The sequence below is a fragment of the Cetorhinus maximus genome, chromosome 13, assembly GCF_964194155.1.
Source record: "Cetorhinus maximus chromosome 13, sCetMax3.hap1.1, whole genome shotgun sequence".
NCBI lineage: Eukaryota > Metazoa > Chordata > Chondrichthyes > Lamniformes > Cetorhinidae > Cetorhinus > Cetorhinus maximus.
In genome coordinates, this window is record NC_135891.1 from 73,552,372 (window position 1) to 73,567,028 (window position 14,657).

Below are 14,657 nucleotides of genomic sequence, written 5' to 3' on the forward strand. Positions count from 1 at the left end.
ACAGGGATCAAGTTGGGGAGTGGGATTGCTCCCCAAGATTGGATTGCTCCATGGGGAGCCGAAATGGAGTAGATGGGCTGAATGGCCTCTGATTAAATTACTCTGAGGTCAGGATTTTGTGAACAGCATGTCATTCCCAGCGTCATAACCGGAACTGTGCAGCACTTCCATTTTCTCTTCTCTTGCCCTTTCCCATGTGGTTATAATTAAAATTCTAAGTGCCAGTGATGTGCATGCAAAACACTTTCAATTCAGCAGTGGGACAGGCTTTTCATAGGTGAAACCTGCCATCAGGTGACAATGCTGCATCTACTGGTGGCCTTTTAAAGAGCCTCCTGGTCAAACAGGAAAGCTCTGTATCATGGTCACAATGTTCCTGCCCAACTCCATTACCATTTACATAAGATCTGAGAGCACAGAAGTAGCACAGGTTTTTCAAAATTAAATTTCACTTGTGGATCATTCACATTTCATTCATATCACTTTATTCATGAGTGCATCATCATCATTTGTTGAGACTAGCTGAGTCAGAGAGTTAAATATTGGCGTGCCTCACGGTTGGCACACATTGATGGTTACGGGGAGTTAGGGACATTTCCTTTATTGTGGATGAAACAAAGTTGTGTTTTTTTTGTTCACTCTTTATTGAATGTTCACGTTAGTGCCCAGTGTTGTACTGGCCGCTCTGTGGGACATGGCTGAACTCGCAGGCTCAGCTGGCCCTTCCTTCTCTGCATTGTAAAGGACATGGTCCAAGATCACCCCCAGTGGGGGTAATTGAAATGTTGGAGGTGAACTCAAAGTCCTGAAAGGACTCTGCCAGCTAACAACCTGAGATGGACACACATTTAGACAGTACTGACACCACCATTTAGGCCCCTCATTTTCTTACCTTAACTGACTGTCCCCACCGCACCCAGGACTCCAGGCCCTTCCCACTTCACTCCTCCATGCCCCCAACCTCACGCCACAACCACCCCCCTCACCACTGACTTACCTGTGCCTGTCCTGAGCCTCCTGCAAGCTGCCATCCTCCTGCTCCCCTCTCTTGTACCCTAGAATTTAATGAGGAAAAGCACTGACTTTACACACAACTGCACAAAGCTGGCTGGTGTTTGCCACCTTTAAACAATTGTGAGCAGGGGGCCATGAGATTCTCATGCCCTGCTGACTTTATCTTCAAGGTAGGACTTTATTGAAAACTGTTTCATGTTAATGAATATTCATGACATACAAATGTATTAAAGTACAAATCTGTCACAAGCGGCATAATGTTCGACATGCTGCAGACACACTGCTCATTTTATCACAACATCTCAACAACCCGCCATCAGGAGAGCAACATTTTGCATCCTGCCTAATTAAGTCACCAGCTGTCCATGTTTCCAGCTCTGTGGGCTTGATGACTATGCACAGAAAACTCAGTTTAAGCCCAATCCTCAACCACCAAAAACAGCCAGTCAAAGCTAACACAGCAAACCAGGTCCAGTCCCTTACCCTAATTCCAGTGAGAATGACAAATCTACCCTAACCTCAGGCACTAAAACTAATTGCACTTCACAGTAAAGTTGATGCAATAAACGCCACCCAGAGCTGTCCCAAAGCCAGTAACACAATTCAACCAACACCACCCAAATAAACAAACCCAGACTCACAACTTGTAACTCCAGTTCACTTTAAACAAATAAACAAACTCAAGTGTCACTTGGACCCCCTGGGTCAGAAGGTTGTGCTTTCAAGTGCCATTCCAGAGACTTAAGCACATATTCCAGGCTGCTACTCCAGTGCAGGGAATGCTACACAGTCAGAGGTGCTACCCTGTCAGCTACATGTTAAAGTTTCCATGGCACTGTTTGAAGACAAGTGGAGAAGTTCTTTATGCTGCCCTGGCCAATATTTAACTCTAAACAGATTGTCTGGTCATTACAACACAAAAACAAAATACTGCAGATGCTGTAAATTTGAAATAAAAACAGAAAGTGCTGAAAATACTCAGCAGGCCAGCTAGCAACTGTGGAGAGACAGACCAAATGTTCCAGGCTCATGTCAATAAAGGCTAACATGCCATTTGCTTTCTTAACTGCTTGCTGTAGTTCTGTTTCTCTCTCCATAGATGCTAAGTGGCCTGCTGAGTATTTCCAGCATTTTCTGGTTTTATTATCTGGTCATCACCTCATTGCTGTTTGTGGATCTTGCTGTGTACACATTCATAAAATCATAGAATAGTTACAGCACAGATAAGAAACACCAATGCTGTGGAGGACGAATTCTTGAAATGTATACGAGATGGTTTTCTAGAACAGTATTTTGAGGAACCAGCTAGATCTAATGTTGCTTAATGAGAAAGGGCTAATTAATAATTTCATTGTAAGTGATTCTTTAGGAAAGAGTAACCATAATATGATAAAATTTTACATTAAAGTTTGAAAGTGATGTAGTTCAGTTCAAAACTAGGGTCTTAAAATGTAAACAAAGAAAACTACAAAGGTGTGAGGGGCAAGTTGACCGTGGTAGATTGGGAAACTACATTAAAGGTATGACAGTAGACAGGCAATGGCTAGCATTTGAAGATTTAATACATGGTTTGCAACAATTATACATCCCTTTAAGACACAAAAAACCAGCAGAAGAAGTGATCCAAGCGTGGCTAACAAGATAAGTTAAAGATTGTAATAGGTCAAAGGGAGAGGCCTATAAAGTTGCCTAAAAGAGTAGTAAAACTGAGAATTAAGAGCATTTTAGAATTCACAAAGGAGGACCAAAAAATGATAAAGAAAGAGAAATTAGAATATGAAAGTAAACTAGTGAGAAACATAAAAACAGACCGTAAAAGCTTCTATGGGTATGTATAAAGGAAAAGATTAGCAAAGACAAACTTGGGTCCATTATAGACAGAGACAGGGGGAATTTATAATGGGTAATAGGGAAATGGCAGAGAAACTAAACAAGTACTTTGCGTCTCTCTTCACGGAGGAAAATCCAAAAAGCCTCCCAGAAATACAAGTGTCCAGCGAGATTGAGGACCTGAAAGATGCCAGGTATGTAGGCCATACCTGCCAATGACTAGCAGATCGATACGTCCCTTCAGCTGTTCACAACAGGCAAAGTACTGACTGTACCCAACCGGCCCATAAAACTCAGAACATAGTGTCCAACGTTAGATGTGATTCCGCATTTGGACAACACTTGCTAAACAATCCTGATTGTGCTAAGAATTACACTGAAAACCAAATTAAGATTATTAGTCAGGCTTGTAATGTGGCTCACGTATGCATGCTAGAAGTTACATATATTCATGTGCGAAGACACGCAGAGTCTTTCTTAAATGGTGAGAGATTGGGAAGTGTTGATGTCCAAAGGGACCTGGGGTGTCCTTGTTCATAAGTCACTGAAAGCTAACATGCAGGAGCAACAAGAAATTAGGAAGACTAATGGTATGTTGGTCTTTATTGCAAGAGGATTTGAGTACAGGAGTAAAGATGTCTTGCTGCAGTTGTATAGAGCCTTGGTGAGACCACACCTGGAGTATTGTGTAGAGTTTTGGTTCCCTTATCTAAGAAAGGATACACTTGCCAGAGAGGGAGTGCAACGAAGGTTCACCAGACTGATTCTTGGGATGGGGCGATTGCCCTATAAGGAGAGATTGAGGAGACCGGGACTGTTCTCTAGAGTTTAGAAGAATGTGAGGCGATCTCATTGAAACATAGAAAATTCTTACAGGGCTCAACAGGAATGTTTCCCCTGGATGGACGGATCTAGAACAAGGGGACAGAGTCTCAGAGTAGGTTATTTAGGACTGAGATGATAAGTAATTTCTTCACTGAGGCTGGTGAATATCTGGGGAAGAGCATAGTTAGGGGAAGATATACTGTTCTCTGCAGCAAAGACAGAGAGTCCCAAAGGCTGGGTGCCAAGATTAAGGATGTCTCTTCTGGGCTGGAGAGGAACTTGGAGTGGGAGGGGAAGGTAGGTACCAGCAACATACGTATGACTAGGAAAGAGGTTCTGCTGAGGGACTGCGAGCAGCTCGAGGCTAAATTAAAAAGCAGAATCACAAAGATAATAATCTCTGGATTACTATGTGAGCCAAATGCAAATTGGTGTAGGATAAGTAAGATTAGAGAGGTAAATGCATGGCTGAAAGATTGGTGTGGGAGAAACAGGTTCCGATTCATGGGGCACTGGCACCAGTACTGGGGAAGGAGAGAGCTGTTCCGTTGACTAGTGTCCTGCCGAATCGTATAATTAGGGTTGTAGATAGGACTTTAAACTAATTTTAGTGAAGGGTTCAATTGAAGGGAAGTTAAAAAAATCAAAAAGAAACAAGAGTGCAGAGGTGCAGGGTAGTGAAGAGGTGAATGATAATCAACATGTAACAAGAAGGGGCAGAAAATATAAGCAGAAGAGTTATAGCAGAAATCAGAACCAAAATGAGTAATAATTGTAAAAAGTCAAAGCTTAAGGCTCCTTATCTGAATGCACATAAGCTTTGTAACAAGATAGATTAGTTGACGGCACAAATAGAAATAAATGGATATGACTTGATAGCTATTACAGAGATGTGGTTACAGGGTGACCAAGACTGGGAACTCAATATTCAAAGGTATGCGACGTTCTAGAAAAATAGGCAAAAAGGAAAAGGAGGTGGGGTAGCTTTGTTAATAAAAGAAAGGATCATTACGGTGCTGAGTAGTAATAAAGGTGCAATAGATCGTGACATGGAATCAGTTTGGGTGGAAATAAGGAGTAACAAGGGGAAGAAGTCACGGGTGGGAGTCGTCTATAGACCTGTTTCAGCTAACCAAAATAGGTGACAGTCATTCGCTGACTCATTCCTCAGGGCAATGCCTTGACCAATCAGGGTCAAGCTACCTCATTTAAATTTCAAACAATGCTGTCAGTTATCATCACTGGTGCATTCTCCATGGTAACGCCTCTGCCAGTCAGAGTCCACTTGCCAACCAATCAGCACTCTCTTCACATGCAGTATAAATTGTTGTTTTCCCCTTATATTGGTATTCTTGCGAAGTGTCCTGATGAGTGCTAGATGAAAAGCTTTGAAACGTCTCTTTTTTTTCAGCAAGACACAGGATAATGTTTCAAAGTTTACTGATAATACAAAGCTAGGCGGGAATTCAAGCTGTGAGGAGGATACAAAGAGGCTGCAAAGAGATATAAACAAGTTAAGTGTCATCATCAAGGTGGCAGATAGAGTATACATGGGGAAATGTGAGATGGTAAGAATAGAAAAGTAGAATTTTTTTAAAAAGGCTTGTGAATCTTGATGTTCAGACGGACATGGGTGTGCTCGTACAAGGAACACAAAGCATTCAGGTGCAGCAAATAATTAGGAACCAAATTGCCTGTTGGCCTTTATTGCAAGGGGATTGGAATATAAGAATAAACAAGTCTTGCTACAATTCTGCAGGACTTTGGTGAGACTGCACCTGGAACAGTGTGTGCAGCTTTCGCCTCCGTATCTAAGGAAGGGTATACTAACATTGGAGGCGGTACAGCAAATGTTAATTAGATTAGTTTCAGGGTTGAGAGGGCTGCCCTATGTTTAGAGGCTACATAAACTGGGTTTATATTCTCTGGGATTTTGCAGAATGAGAGGTGATCTCATTGAAACATGCAGGATTCTGAATGGGTTTGACAGGGTAGACGCTGAGAGGTTGTTTCCCCCCTGCTGGGGGCCCAGAATCAGAATATGGGCGATCATTTAGAACTGCACTGAGCAGACATTTCTTCACTGAAAGGTTTTTGAATCTTTGGAATTCACCCAGAGGGTTGTGGATGCTCCGTCGTTGAATATATTTAAGGCTGAGATAGGCAGATTCTTGGCCTCTCAGGGAATCAAAGGATATCTGCAGTCTAGCGTCTGAATCACAAGGTTCCGGGTTCAAGTCCAACTCCAGGGTTTGAGTACAAAAGTCAAAGATGCCACTCCTGTGCAGTACTGAATGAGTGCAGTACTGAATGAGTGCTGTACTGAATGAGTGCAGTACTGAATGAGTGCTGTACTGAATGAGCGCGGTGCTGAATGAGCGCGGTGCTGAATGAGCGCGGTGCTGAATGAGCGCGGTGCTGAATGAGTGCTGTACTGAATGAGTGCAGTGCTGAATGAGCGCGATACTGAATGAATGCAGTGCTGAATGAGTGCTGCACAATCTTTCAGATGAGATGTTCAACCGAGGCCTCATTTGCCTCTTTGGTTGGATGCAACACTATTCAAAGATGGGAAGGGGAGTTCTCCCCGATATCCTGGACAATATTTGTCCCTCAATCAACATCACAGAAACAGATAAAAAAAATCTGGGAATCTGAAATAAAAACAGAAAATGCTGGAAAAACTCGGCAGGTCTGGCAGCACTTGTGGAGAGAGAAACAGAGTTAATGTTTCGAGCCTGAATGACTCCTCTTCACAAAAACAGACATTCTGATCATTATCACATTGCTGTTTGTGGGAGTTGGCTATGTGCAAATTGGCTGCCGCATTTTCTATGTTACAACAGTGACTATACTTCAAAAGGTACTTCATTGGCCACAAAGCACTTTGCAACATCTGATGGTCATGAAAGGTGCTATATAAATGCAAGTGTTTGTTTTTTTGTTTCATATGGGGAGCTTGTGGGAAAGTGACGTTGAGACAAAAGATCAGCCATGACCATATTGAATGGTGGAGCAGAGTTGAGGGGGCGGATGGTCTATCCCTGCCCTTATTTCTTATGTTATTGAACCTCCCCCCCCCCGCCCCCCCCACCAAGGCTATGTATGGTGCATGTCTCCAAATCAGGAGAGATGCCTGTTCCCTAACTTCCATGAAGCTGAAAACCTCTGTCAAAGCAAGAGACCGACTGACCGCATCAAAATCTGTCACCTCACAAAGTTGGAGCCTGATTCCAGAAGACCTGGGCAGGTGAACTGTCCCAGTATTGCAGGTCATGGCCAACATTACCTCATGGATATCTGTATGGCCTGTTTTCTCATTGACTATCAACCTGTGTCGGACTGACTGGACATGAACAAACCTTTGTGCATTAAAAGTCAATAAATCCATTGGTCATATTTCCATTTCAGGTGACTGCTTCTGGTGCCCAGAATCTGCTCCTTCAAAGAAACCAGCACAACTCAGAAACAAGAATCTGGAATGGCAGTTCAGGACCAGATGTTTCTGATTCAAAATCTGAATTTAAGCATCAAGCAGATGGTAATGTCTCTGGGAGTCACCCCATCCCTGTCCAGAGACAGCGAACTGATCATGTGACAGATACAAACAGCTTTGCTCCTAATCCCAAATACACAGACAACTCTCCTTCAACTGGGAGTCATTATGATCTGCTCTTCCCAGCTCGCCACAATCCCCGTCACCCTCCCAGGGCCACACGTCAATCCGTATCCCCGGGTCAGTCCGTATTGCACAGGCCCACTCTCTGTTCTTTGTGCCTTGGACAAGAAGAGCCAGTAGGTCGTTGTCAGCTTGTGATTGGCTGTGCTGAGGGAGAAGGGAGAGAACAGGCAAGTGGCATAGTTGATCTCCCTGAAGAGTATATGACTCCCCCTCCGTATGCACCTGGATATTAATCCAGACAAAATATTGTGAAGAAACGGCTGCTGATAATGTGTCTGCTTTTATACTTATTTAACTGTCAGTCAGTCGCAAAAACAAATAATGGATCATTGTAGCAAACTGACTACCTGCCACACACCTGCTGCCACACACCTGCTGCCACACACCTGCTGCCACACACCTGCTGCCACACACCTGCTGCCACACACCTGCTGCCACACACCTGCTGCCACACACACCTGCTGCCACACACACCTGCTGCCACACACCTGCTGCCACACACACCTGCTGCCACACACCTGCTGCCACACACACCTGCTGCCACACACACCTGCTGCCACACACACCTGCTGCCACACACACCTGCTGCCACACACACCTGCTGCCACACACACTGCTGCCACACACCTGTCACACACACCTGCTGCCACACACACTGCTGCCACACACACTGCTGCCACACACACCTGCTGCCACACACCTGCTGCCACACACACTGCTGCCACACACCTGCTGCCACACACCTGCTGCCACACACACTGCTGCCACACACCTGCCACACACACTGCTGCCACACACCTGCTGCCACACACCTGCTGCCACACACACTGCTGCCACACACCTGTCACACACACTGCTGCCACACACCTGCTGCCACACACCTGCTGCCACACACCTGCTGCCACACACCTGCTGCCACACACACCTGCTGCCACACACACCTGCTGCCACACACCTGCTGCCACACACCTGCTGCCACACACCTGCCACACACACACCTGCCACACACACACCTGCTGCCACACACCTGTCACACACACTGCTGCCACACACCTGCTGCCCCACACACACTGCTGCCACACACCTGCTGCCACACACCTGCTGCCACACACCTGCTGCCACACACACTGCTGCCACACACCTGCTGCCACACACCTGCTGCCACACACACCTGCTGCCACACACACCTGCTGCCACACACACCTGCTGCCACACACACCTGCTGCCACACACCTGCTGCCACACACACCTGCTGCCACACACCTGCTGCCACACACCTGCTGCCACACACACCTGCTGCCACACACCTGCTGCCACACACACCTGCTGCCACACACACCTGCTGCCACACACACTGCTGCCACACACACTGCTGCCACACACACCTGCTGCCACACACACTGCTGCCACACACACCTGCTGCCACACACACTGCTGCCACACACACCTGCTGCCACACACCTGCTGCCACACACCTGCTGCCACACACACTGCTGCCACACACCTGCTGCCACACACACTGCTGCCACACACCTGTCACACACACTGCTGCCACACACACCTGCTGCCACACACACTGCTGCCACACACACCTGCTGCCACACACCTGCTGCCACACACCTGCTGCCACACACACTGCTGCCACACACCTGCTGCCACACACACTGCTGCCACACACCTGTCACACACACTGCTGCCACACACCTGCTGCCACACACCTGCTGCCACACACACTGCTGCCACACACCTGCCACACACACTGCTGCCACACACACCTGCTGCCACACACACTGCTGCCACACACCTGCTGCCACACACCTGCTGCCACACACACTGCTGCCACACACCTGCCACACACACTGCTGCCACACACACCTGCTGCCACACACCTGCTGCCACACACATGCTGCCACACACACTGCTGCCACACACCTGTCACACACACTGCTGCCACACACCTGCTGCCACACACCTGCTGCCACACACCTGCCACACACACCTGCTGCCACACACCTGCTGCCACACACACCTGCTGCCACACACCTGCTGCCACACACCTGCTGCCACACACACTGCTGCCACACACCTGCTGCCACACACCTGCTGCCACACACACTGCTGCCACACACACTGCTGCCACACACACCTGCTGCCACACACACTGCTGCCACACACCTGTCACACACACTGCTGCCACACACCTGCTGCCACACACACTGCTGCCACACACCTGCTGCCACACACCTGCTGCCACACACACTGCTGCCACACACACTGCTGCCACACACCTGCTGCCACACACCTGCTGCCACACACACTGCTGCCACACACACTGCTGCCACACACACCTGCTGCCACACACCTGCTGCCACACACCTGCTGCCACACACACTGCTGCCACACACACTGCTGCCACACACACCTGCTGCCACACACACTGCTGCCACACACCTGTCACACACACTGCTGCCACACACCTGCTGCCACACACACTGCTGCCACACACCTGCTGCCACACACCTGCTGCCACACACACTGCTGCCACACACACTGCTGCCACACACCTGCTGCCACACACCTGCTGCCACACACACTGCTGCCACACACACTGCTGCCACACACACCTGCTGCCACACACCTGCTGCCACACACCTGCTGCGCCACACACTGCTGCCACACACCTGTCACACACACTGCTGCCACACACCTGCTGCCACACACCTGCTGCCACACACCTGCTGCCAAATACCTGCTGCCAAATACCTGCTGCCACACACCTGCTGCCACACACCTGCTGCCACACACACCTGCTGCCACACACCTGCTGCCACACACCTGCTGCCACATACCTGCTGCCACACACCTGCTGCCACACACACTGCTGCCACACACACTGCTGCCACACACACCTGCTGCCACACACACTGCTGCCACACACCTGTCACACACACTGCTGCCACACACCTGCTGCCACACACACTGCTGCCACACACCTGCTGCCACACACCTGCTGCCACACACACTGCTGCCACACACACTGCTGCCACACACCTGCTGCCACACACCTGCTGCCACACACACTGCTGCCACACACACTGCTGCCACACACACCTGCTGCCACACACCTGCTGCCACACACCTGCTGCGCCACACACTGCTGCCACACACCTGTCACACACACTGCTGCCACACACCTGCTGCCACACACCTGCTGCCACACACCTGCTGCCAAATACCTGCTGCCAAATACCTGCTGCCACACACCTGCCGCCACACACCTGCCGCCACACACCTGCCGCCACACACCTGCCGCCACACACCTGCCGCCACACACCTGCCGCCACACACCTGCCAAACACCTGCTGCCACACACTGCCGCCACACACCTGCTGCCACACACCTGCCGCCACACACCTGCCAAACACCTGCTGCCACACACTGCCACCACACACCTGCTGCCACACACCTGCTGCCACACACACTGCTGCCACGCCTCTCTGATGGGACCTGGTGAGACAGATCTCCTTCACCTGGTGAAATCTAAATCAACTTCAATGCAATTGCACAATTATTATAGCATCATACAATGCTGGTGAAGGAGAAGAGCTGAGATGGATAGAAATCCATGAATCTGAGAGTCTTTACTAATGCGACGATAAATCTAACAATTCAATGTTTTAATTTAAAAATAAAGTTAATTTGCCTCCATCAAACTCATGTTTCTGATTTATTTGACAAGTAAAGAAAATCCAACTTTCTCAAAAAGCGAAAATAACTTTTCTTCAATAAAAGCAAAATACTGCAGATGCTGGATATCTGAAATAAGAGCAGAATATGCTGGAAAAACTCAGCAGCTCTGGCAGCTGTGGAGAAAGAAAGAGAGTTAATGTTTCGAGTCTGTTTAAACTCTCCTTCGGAGCTGGAGAGAGGTAGAAATGTGATGGGTTCTTATGCTGCTGTAAAAGGAGGGGCAGGTGGAACAAAAGAGAAGGCCAAGGATAGAGGGCGGGAGAGATTAAATTACAAAGATGTCATGGAACATAAAACAAAGGGATTGGTAATGATAGAATTAAAAGCTAAAGCTTTGGCCCAGAGTAGGTGTTAATAGCAGAATAAAGCTCAGCGATGTCTGAAAACAAAAACATGAGAACAAGATACAGACTGGCATTTGGGGGGAAAGGAAGCAAAATAGAGACAGAGTTCCTAGTCTGAAGTTGTTGAACTAATGTTGAGTCTAGAAGGCTGTAAAGTGTCTAATTGGACGATGAGCTGCTGTAAAGTGTCTAATTGGACGATGAGCTGCTGTTCCTCCAGCTTGTGTTGGGCTTCACTGGAACATTGTAACAGGCTGAGGACAGAAATGTGAGCATGAGAGGAAGATGGTGAATTGAAACGGCGAGTGACCAGAAGGTCAGGGTCATGCTTAGGGACTGAGTGAAGGTGTTCTGCAAAGTGGTCACCCAGACTGTGTTTGGTCTCCCCACTGTAGAGGAGACCGCATTGTGAGCAGCGAAAAGAGTAGACTAAATTGAAAGAAGTTCAAATATATCGCTGCTTCACCTGGAAGGAGTCTTTGGGGCCTTGGACAGTGAGGAGGTAAAGGAGCAGGTGTTACACCTCCTGCAATTGCATGTGAAGGTGCCGTGGGAAAGGGATGGGATGTTGGGAGGCGATTGAGGAGTGGACCAGGGTGTCACAGAGAAAATGGTCCCTTCAGAATGCCGACGGGGGGTGGGGGGGTGAAGGGAAGATGTGTTTGGTGGTGGCATCATGCTGGAGTTGGCGGAAATGGCGGAGGATGATCCTTTGAAAGTGGAGGCTGGTGGGGTGTAAAGTGAGGACAAGGGGAACCCTATCATGGTTCTGGGAGGGAGGGGAAGAGGTGAGGACAGAAGTGCGGGAAATAGGCAGGACATGGTGAGGGCCCTGTCAACCACAGTGGGGAAGAAACCTCGGCTGAGGAAAAAGGAGGTGCTGTATTGGAATGCAGCATCGTTGGAACAGATGCGACCAAGACGGAGACACTGGGAGAATGGGACGGAGTCCTTATAGGAAGCAGTGTGTGAAGAGGTGTAGTTGAGGTAGGTGTGGGGGTTGGTGGGTGAATATTGGTAGATAGTCTATCACCAGAAATGGAGTCAGAGAGGTCAAGGAAGGGAAGGGAAGTGTCAGAGATGGACCATGTGAAAGTAAGAGAGGGGTGGAAATTGGAAGCAAATTTGATTAACTTTTCCAGGTCCAGATGAGAGCATGAAGCGGCATCGAAACAGTCATCGTTGTACCAGAGAAAGAGTTGCGGGAGTGGGCCTGAGTAGGACTGGAACAAGGAATGTTCCACATACTCCATAAAGAGACAGGCATAACTGGGGCCCATGTGGGTACCCATAGCCACATCTTTTATTTGGAGGAAGTGAGATGAGTTTAAGGAGAAATTGTTCAGTGAGAGAACAAGTTCAGCCAGACGGAGGAGATGGTGGTGGATGGGGATTGCTCGGGCCTCTGTTCGAGGAAGAAGCGGAGAGCCCTCAGACCATCCCGGTGGGGGATGGAGGTGTAGAGGGATTGGATGTCCATGGTGAAGAGGAGGCGGTTGGGGCCAGGGAACTGGAAATTGTTGATATGATGTAGGGTGTCAGAGGAATCACGGATGTAGGTGGGAGGAGACTGGACAAGGGGAGAGAGAACAGAGTCAAGATAGGAAGAAATGAGTTCAGTGGGGCAGGAACAGGCTGACACGATGGGTCTACGAGGGCAGTCTGTGGTGTTTGGGAAGGAGGTAGAAGTGGGCTATAGGGGGTTTCTTTAACCCTGTCTTTGTTGTGACTTCTGTATTCCTTCTTTCAACTTCCTCAAGGAGGCAGTGCAGCTGTCCCTGATATAAAGATTTGTGCAACAAACCCCCTCATAGTGATGATAACACTTCAATGGAGACATAACTCACAATCAGGCCAGGTAGTGAATGGAGGAGGAAAAATTGAGCTTACCAGATAAACCTTCAGAGATTCCATTGCTCGGAAACAAGTTGTGTGAGGCTCAGTGCTGACCTCAGGAAACCACCTGCTGACTGACTCTCCCCAGAAAGTTTACCCCTGACCACCCAGCTGAGTTTATCCAAAATAGACTCAAAACCTTCGTGAGTCACTTTCTCTTTCTCAAGTTGGTGGCAGGATTTAGGTGGGGGATGGGGGTGGTTGGGGGGTGGAGGGGGGATTATCGGGTAATAAATCAGAACCTTTCTTCTCATCGGCCTAACGCCCACCCTGCACTCAAAGAGCTTCTGATTAACTGAGTCACTAAGTCAAATCTAACCCACAGGATCAGAGATCTTTAAGACAGGCAGAGTTTATTAAATAATAAACACAATGAGTTATGGACAAGAGTTTGTACAAAATCATTGTACAGAAAGTTTACACAAGGTTTATATTTGAACACATCCATATCGCGAGTTGAGTTTGCAGGACATTCCAGGCAAGGCCCATAAAAGGTTTGAGTTCGAGTTAGATACCACACACTGTGTAGGGACCAAACCACCAAACTCATGCTTGAGACTCCTCCCAGAGTTGTGCCTGAGTCACAAATCAAGTCCAAGAGATCCCCCACCGACCCCACCCTCACCCAAACCAGTGCTGAGCAGGGTGGGAAGATTTTTGAACTGGCTTTGGGGAATGGTATCAAAAGTTTATTATGGGAGCATGACATCATTGGAAAGGGACAGTGATGATTAACTAGAATGACTCCTAACTTGGGAGAACGGCCTTATAAAGAAAAGCTCGGTAAATTGCAACAAAAATGTAAACTACTGTGGATGCTGGAAGGCTGAAATAAAAACAGAAACTTCTGGAAAGATTCAGCAGGGCTGATCACCTTTCGTCAGAACAACAGAAATAAATTGGGGCATTTTCTTTTATTCATTCATGGGATGTGGGCTTCGCTGGCTAAGCAGCATTTATTGCCCATCCCTAGTTGCCCTTGAGAAGGTGGTGGTGAGCTGCCTTCTTGAACCGCTGCAGTCCATGTGGTGTAGGTACACCCACAGTGCTGTTAGGAAGGGAGTTCCAGGATTTTGACCCAGTGACAGTGAAGGAACGGCGATATATTTCCAAGTCAGGATGGTGAGTGACTTGGAGGGGAACTTCCAGGTGGTGGTGTTCCCATCTATCTGCTGCCCTTGTCCTAGATGGTAGTGGTCACGGGTTTGGAAGGTGCTGCCTAGGGAGCCTTGGTGAGTTGTATCAGAATGAAAGTGAATTCAATGGAAAATTTTGAAATTGTGAAATGTTTTGGGAGGGTAAATTGTGAAAAAGTT

General features: G+C 48.0%; 1 protein-coding gene across 1 annotated transcript in view; it reads left to right on the plus strand.

Moving 5' to 3' along the window:
* LOC144689209 (hematopoietic SH2 domain-containing protein-like) overlaps positions 1–7,709 on the plus strand; it is a 105,774-nt gene extending 98,065 nt beyond the window's left edge. Inside the window, exon 6 of the mRNA XM_078556321.1 lies at positions 7,081–7,709. Coding sequence (XP_078412447.1) covers positions 7,081–7,584 — 504 coding nt within the window. The 3' untranslated portion in view covers positions 7,585–7,709. The remainder of the gene's footprint in view (positions 1–7,080) is intronic.
* Positions 7,710–14,657: the final 6,948 nt, after the last annotated feature.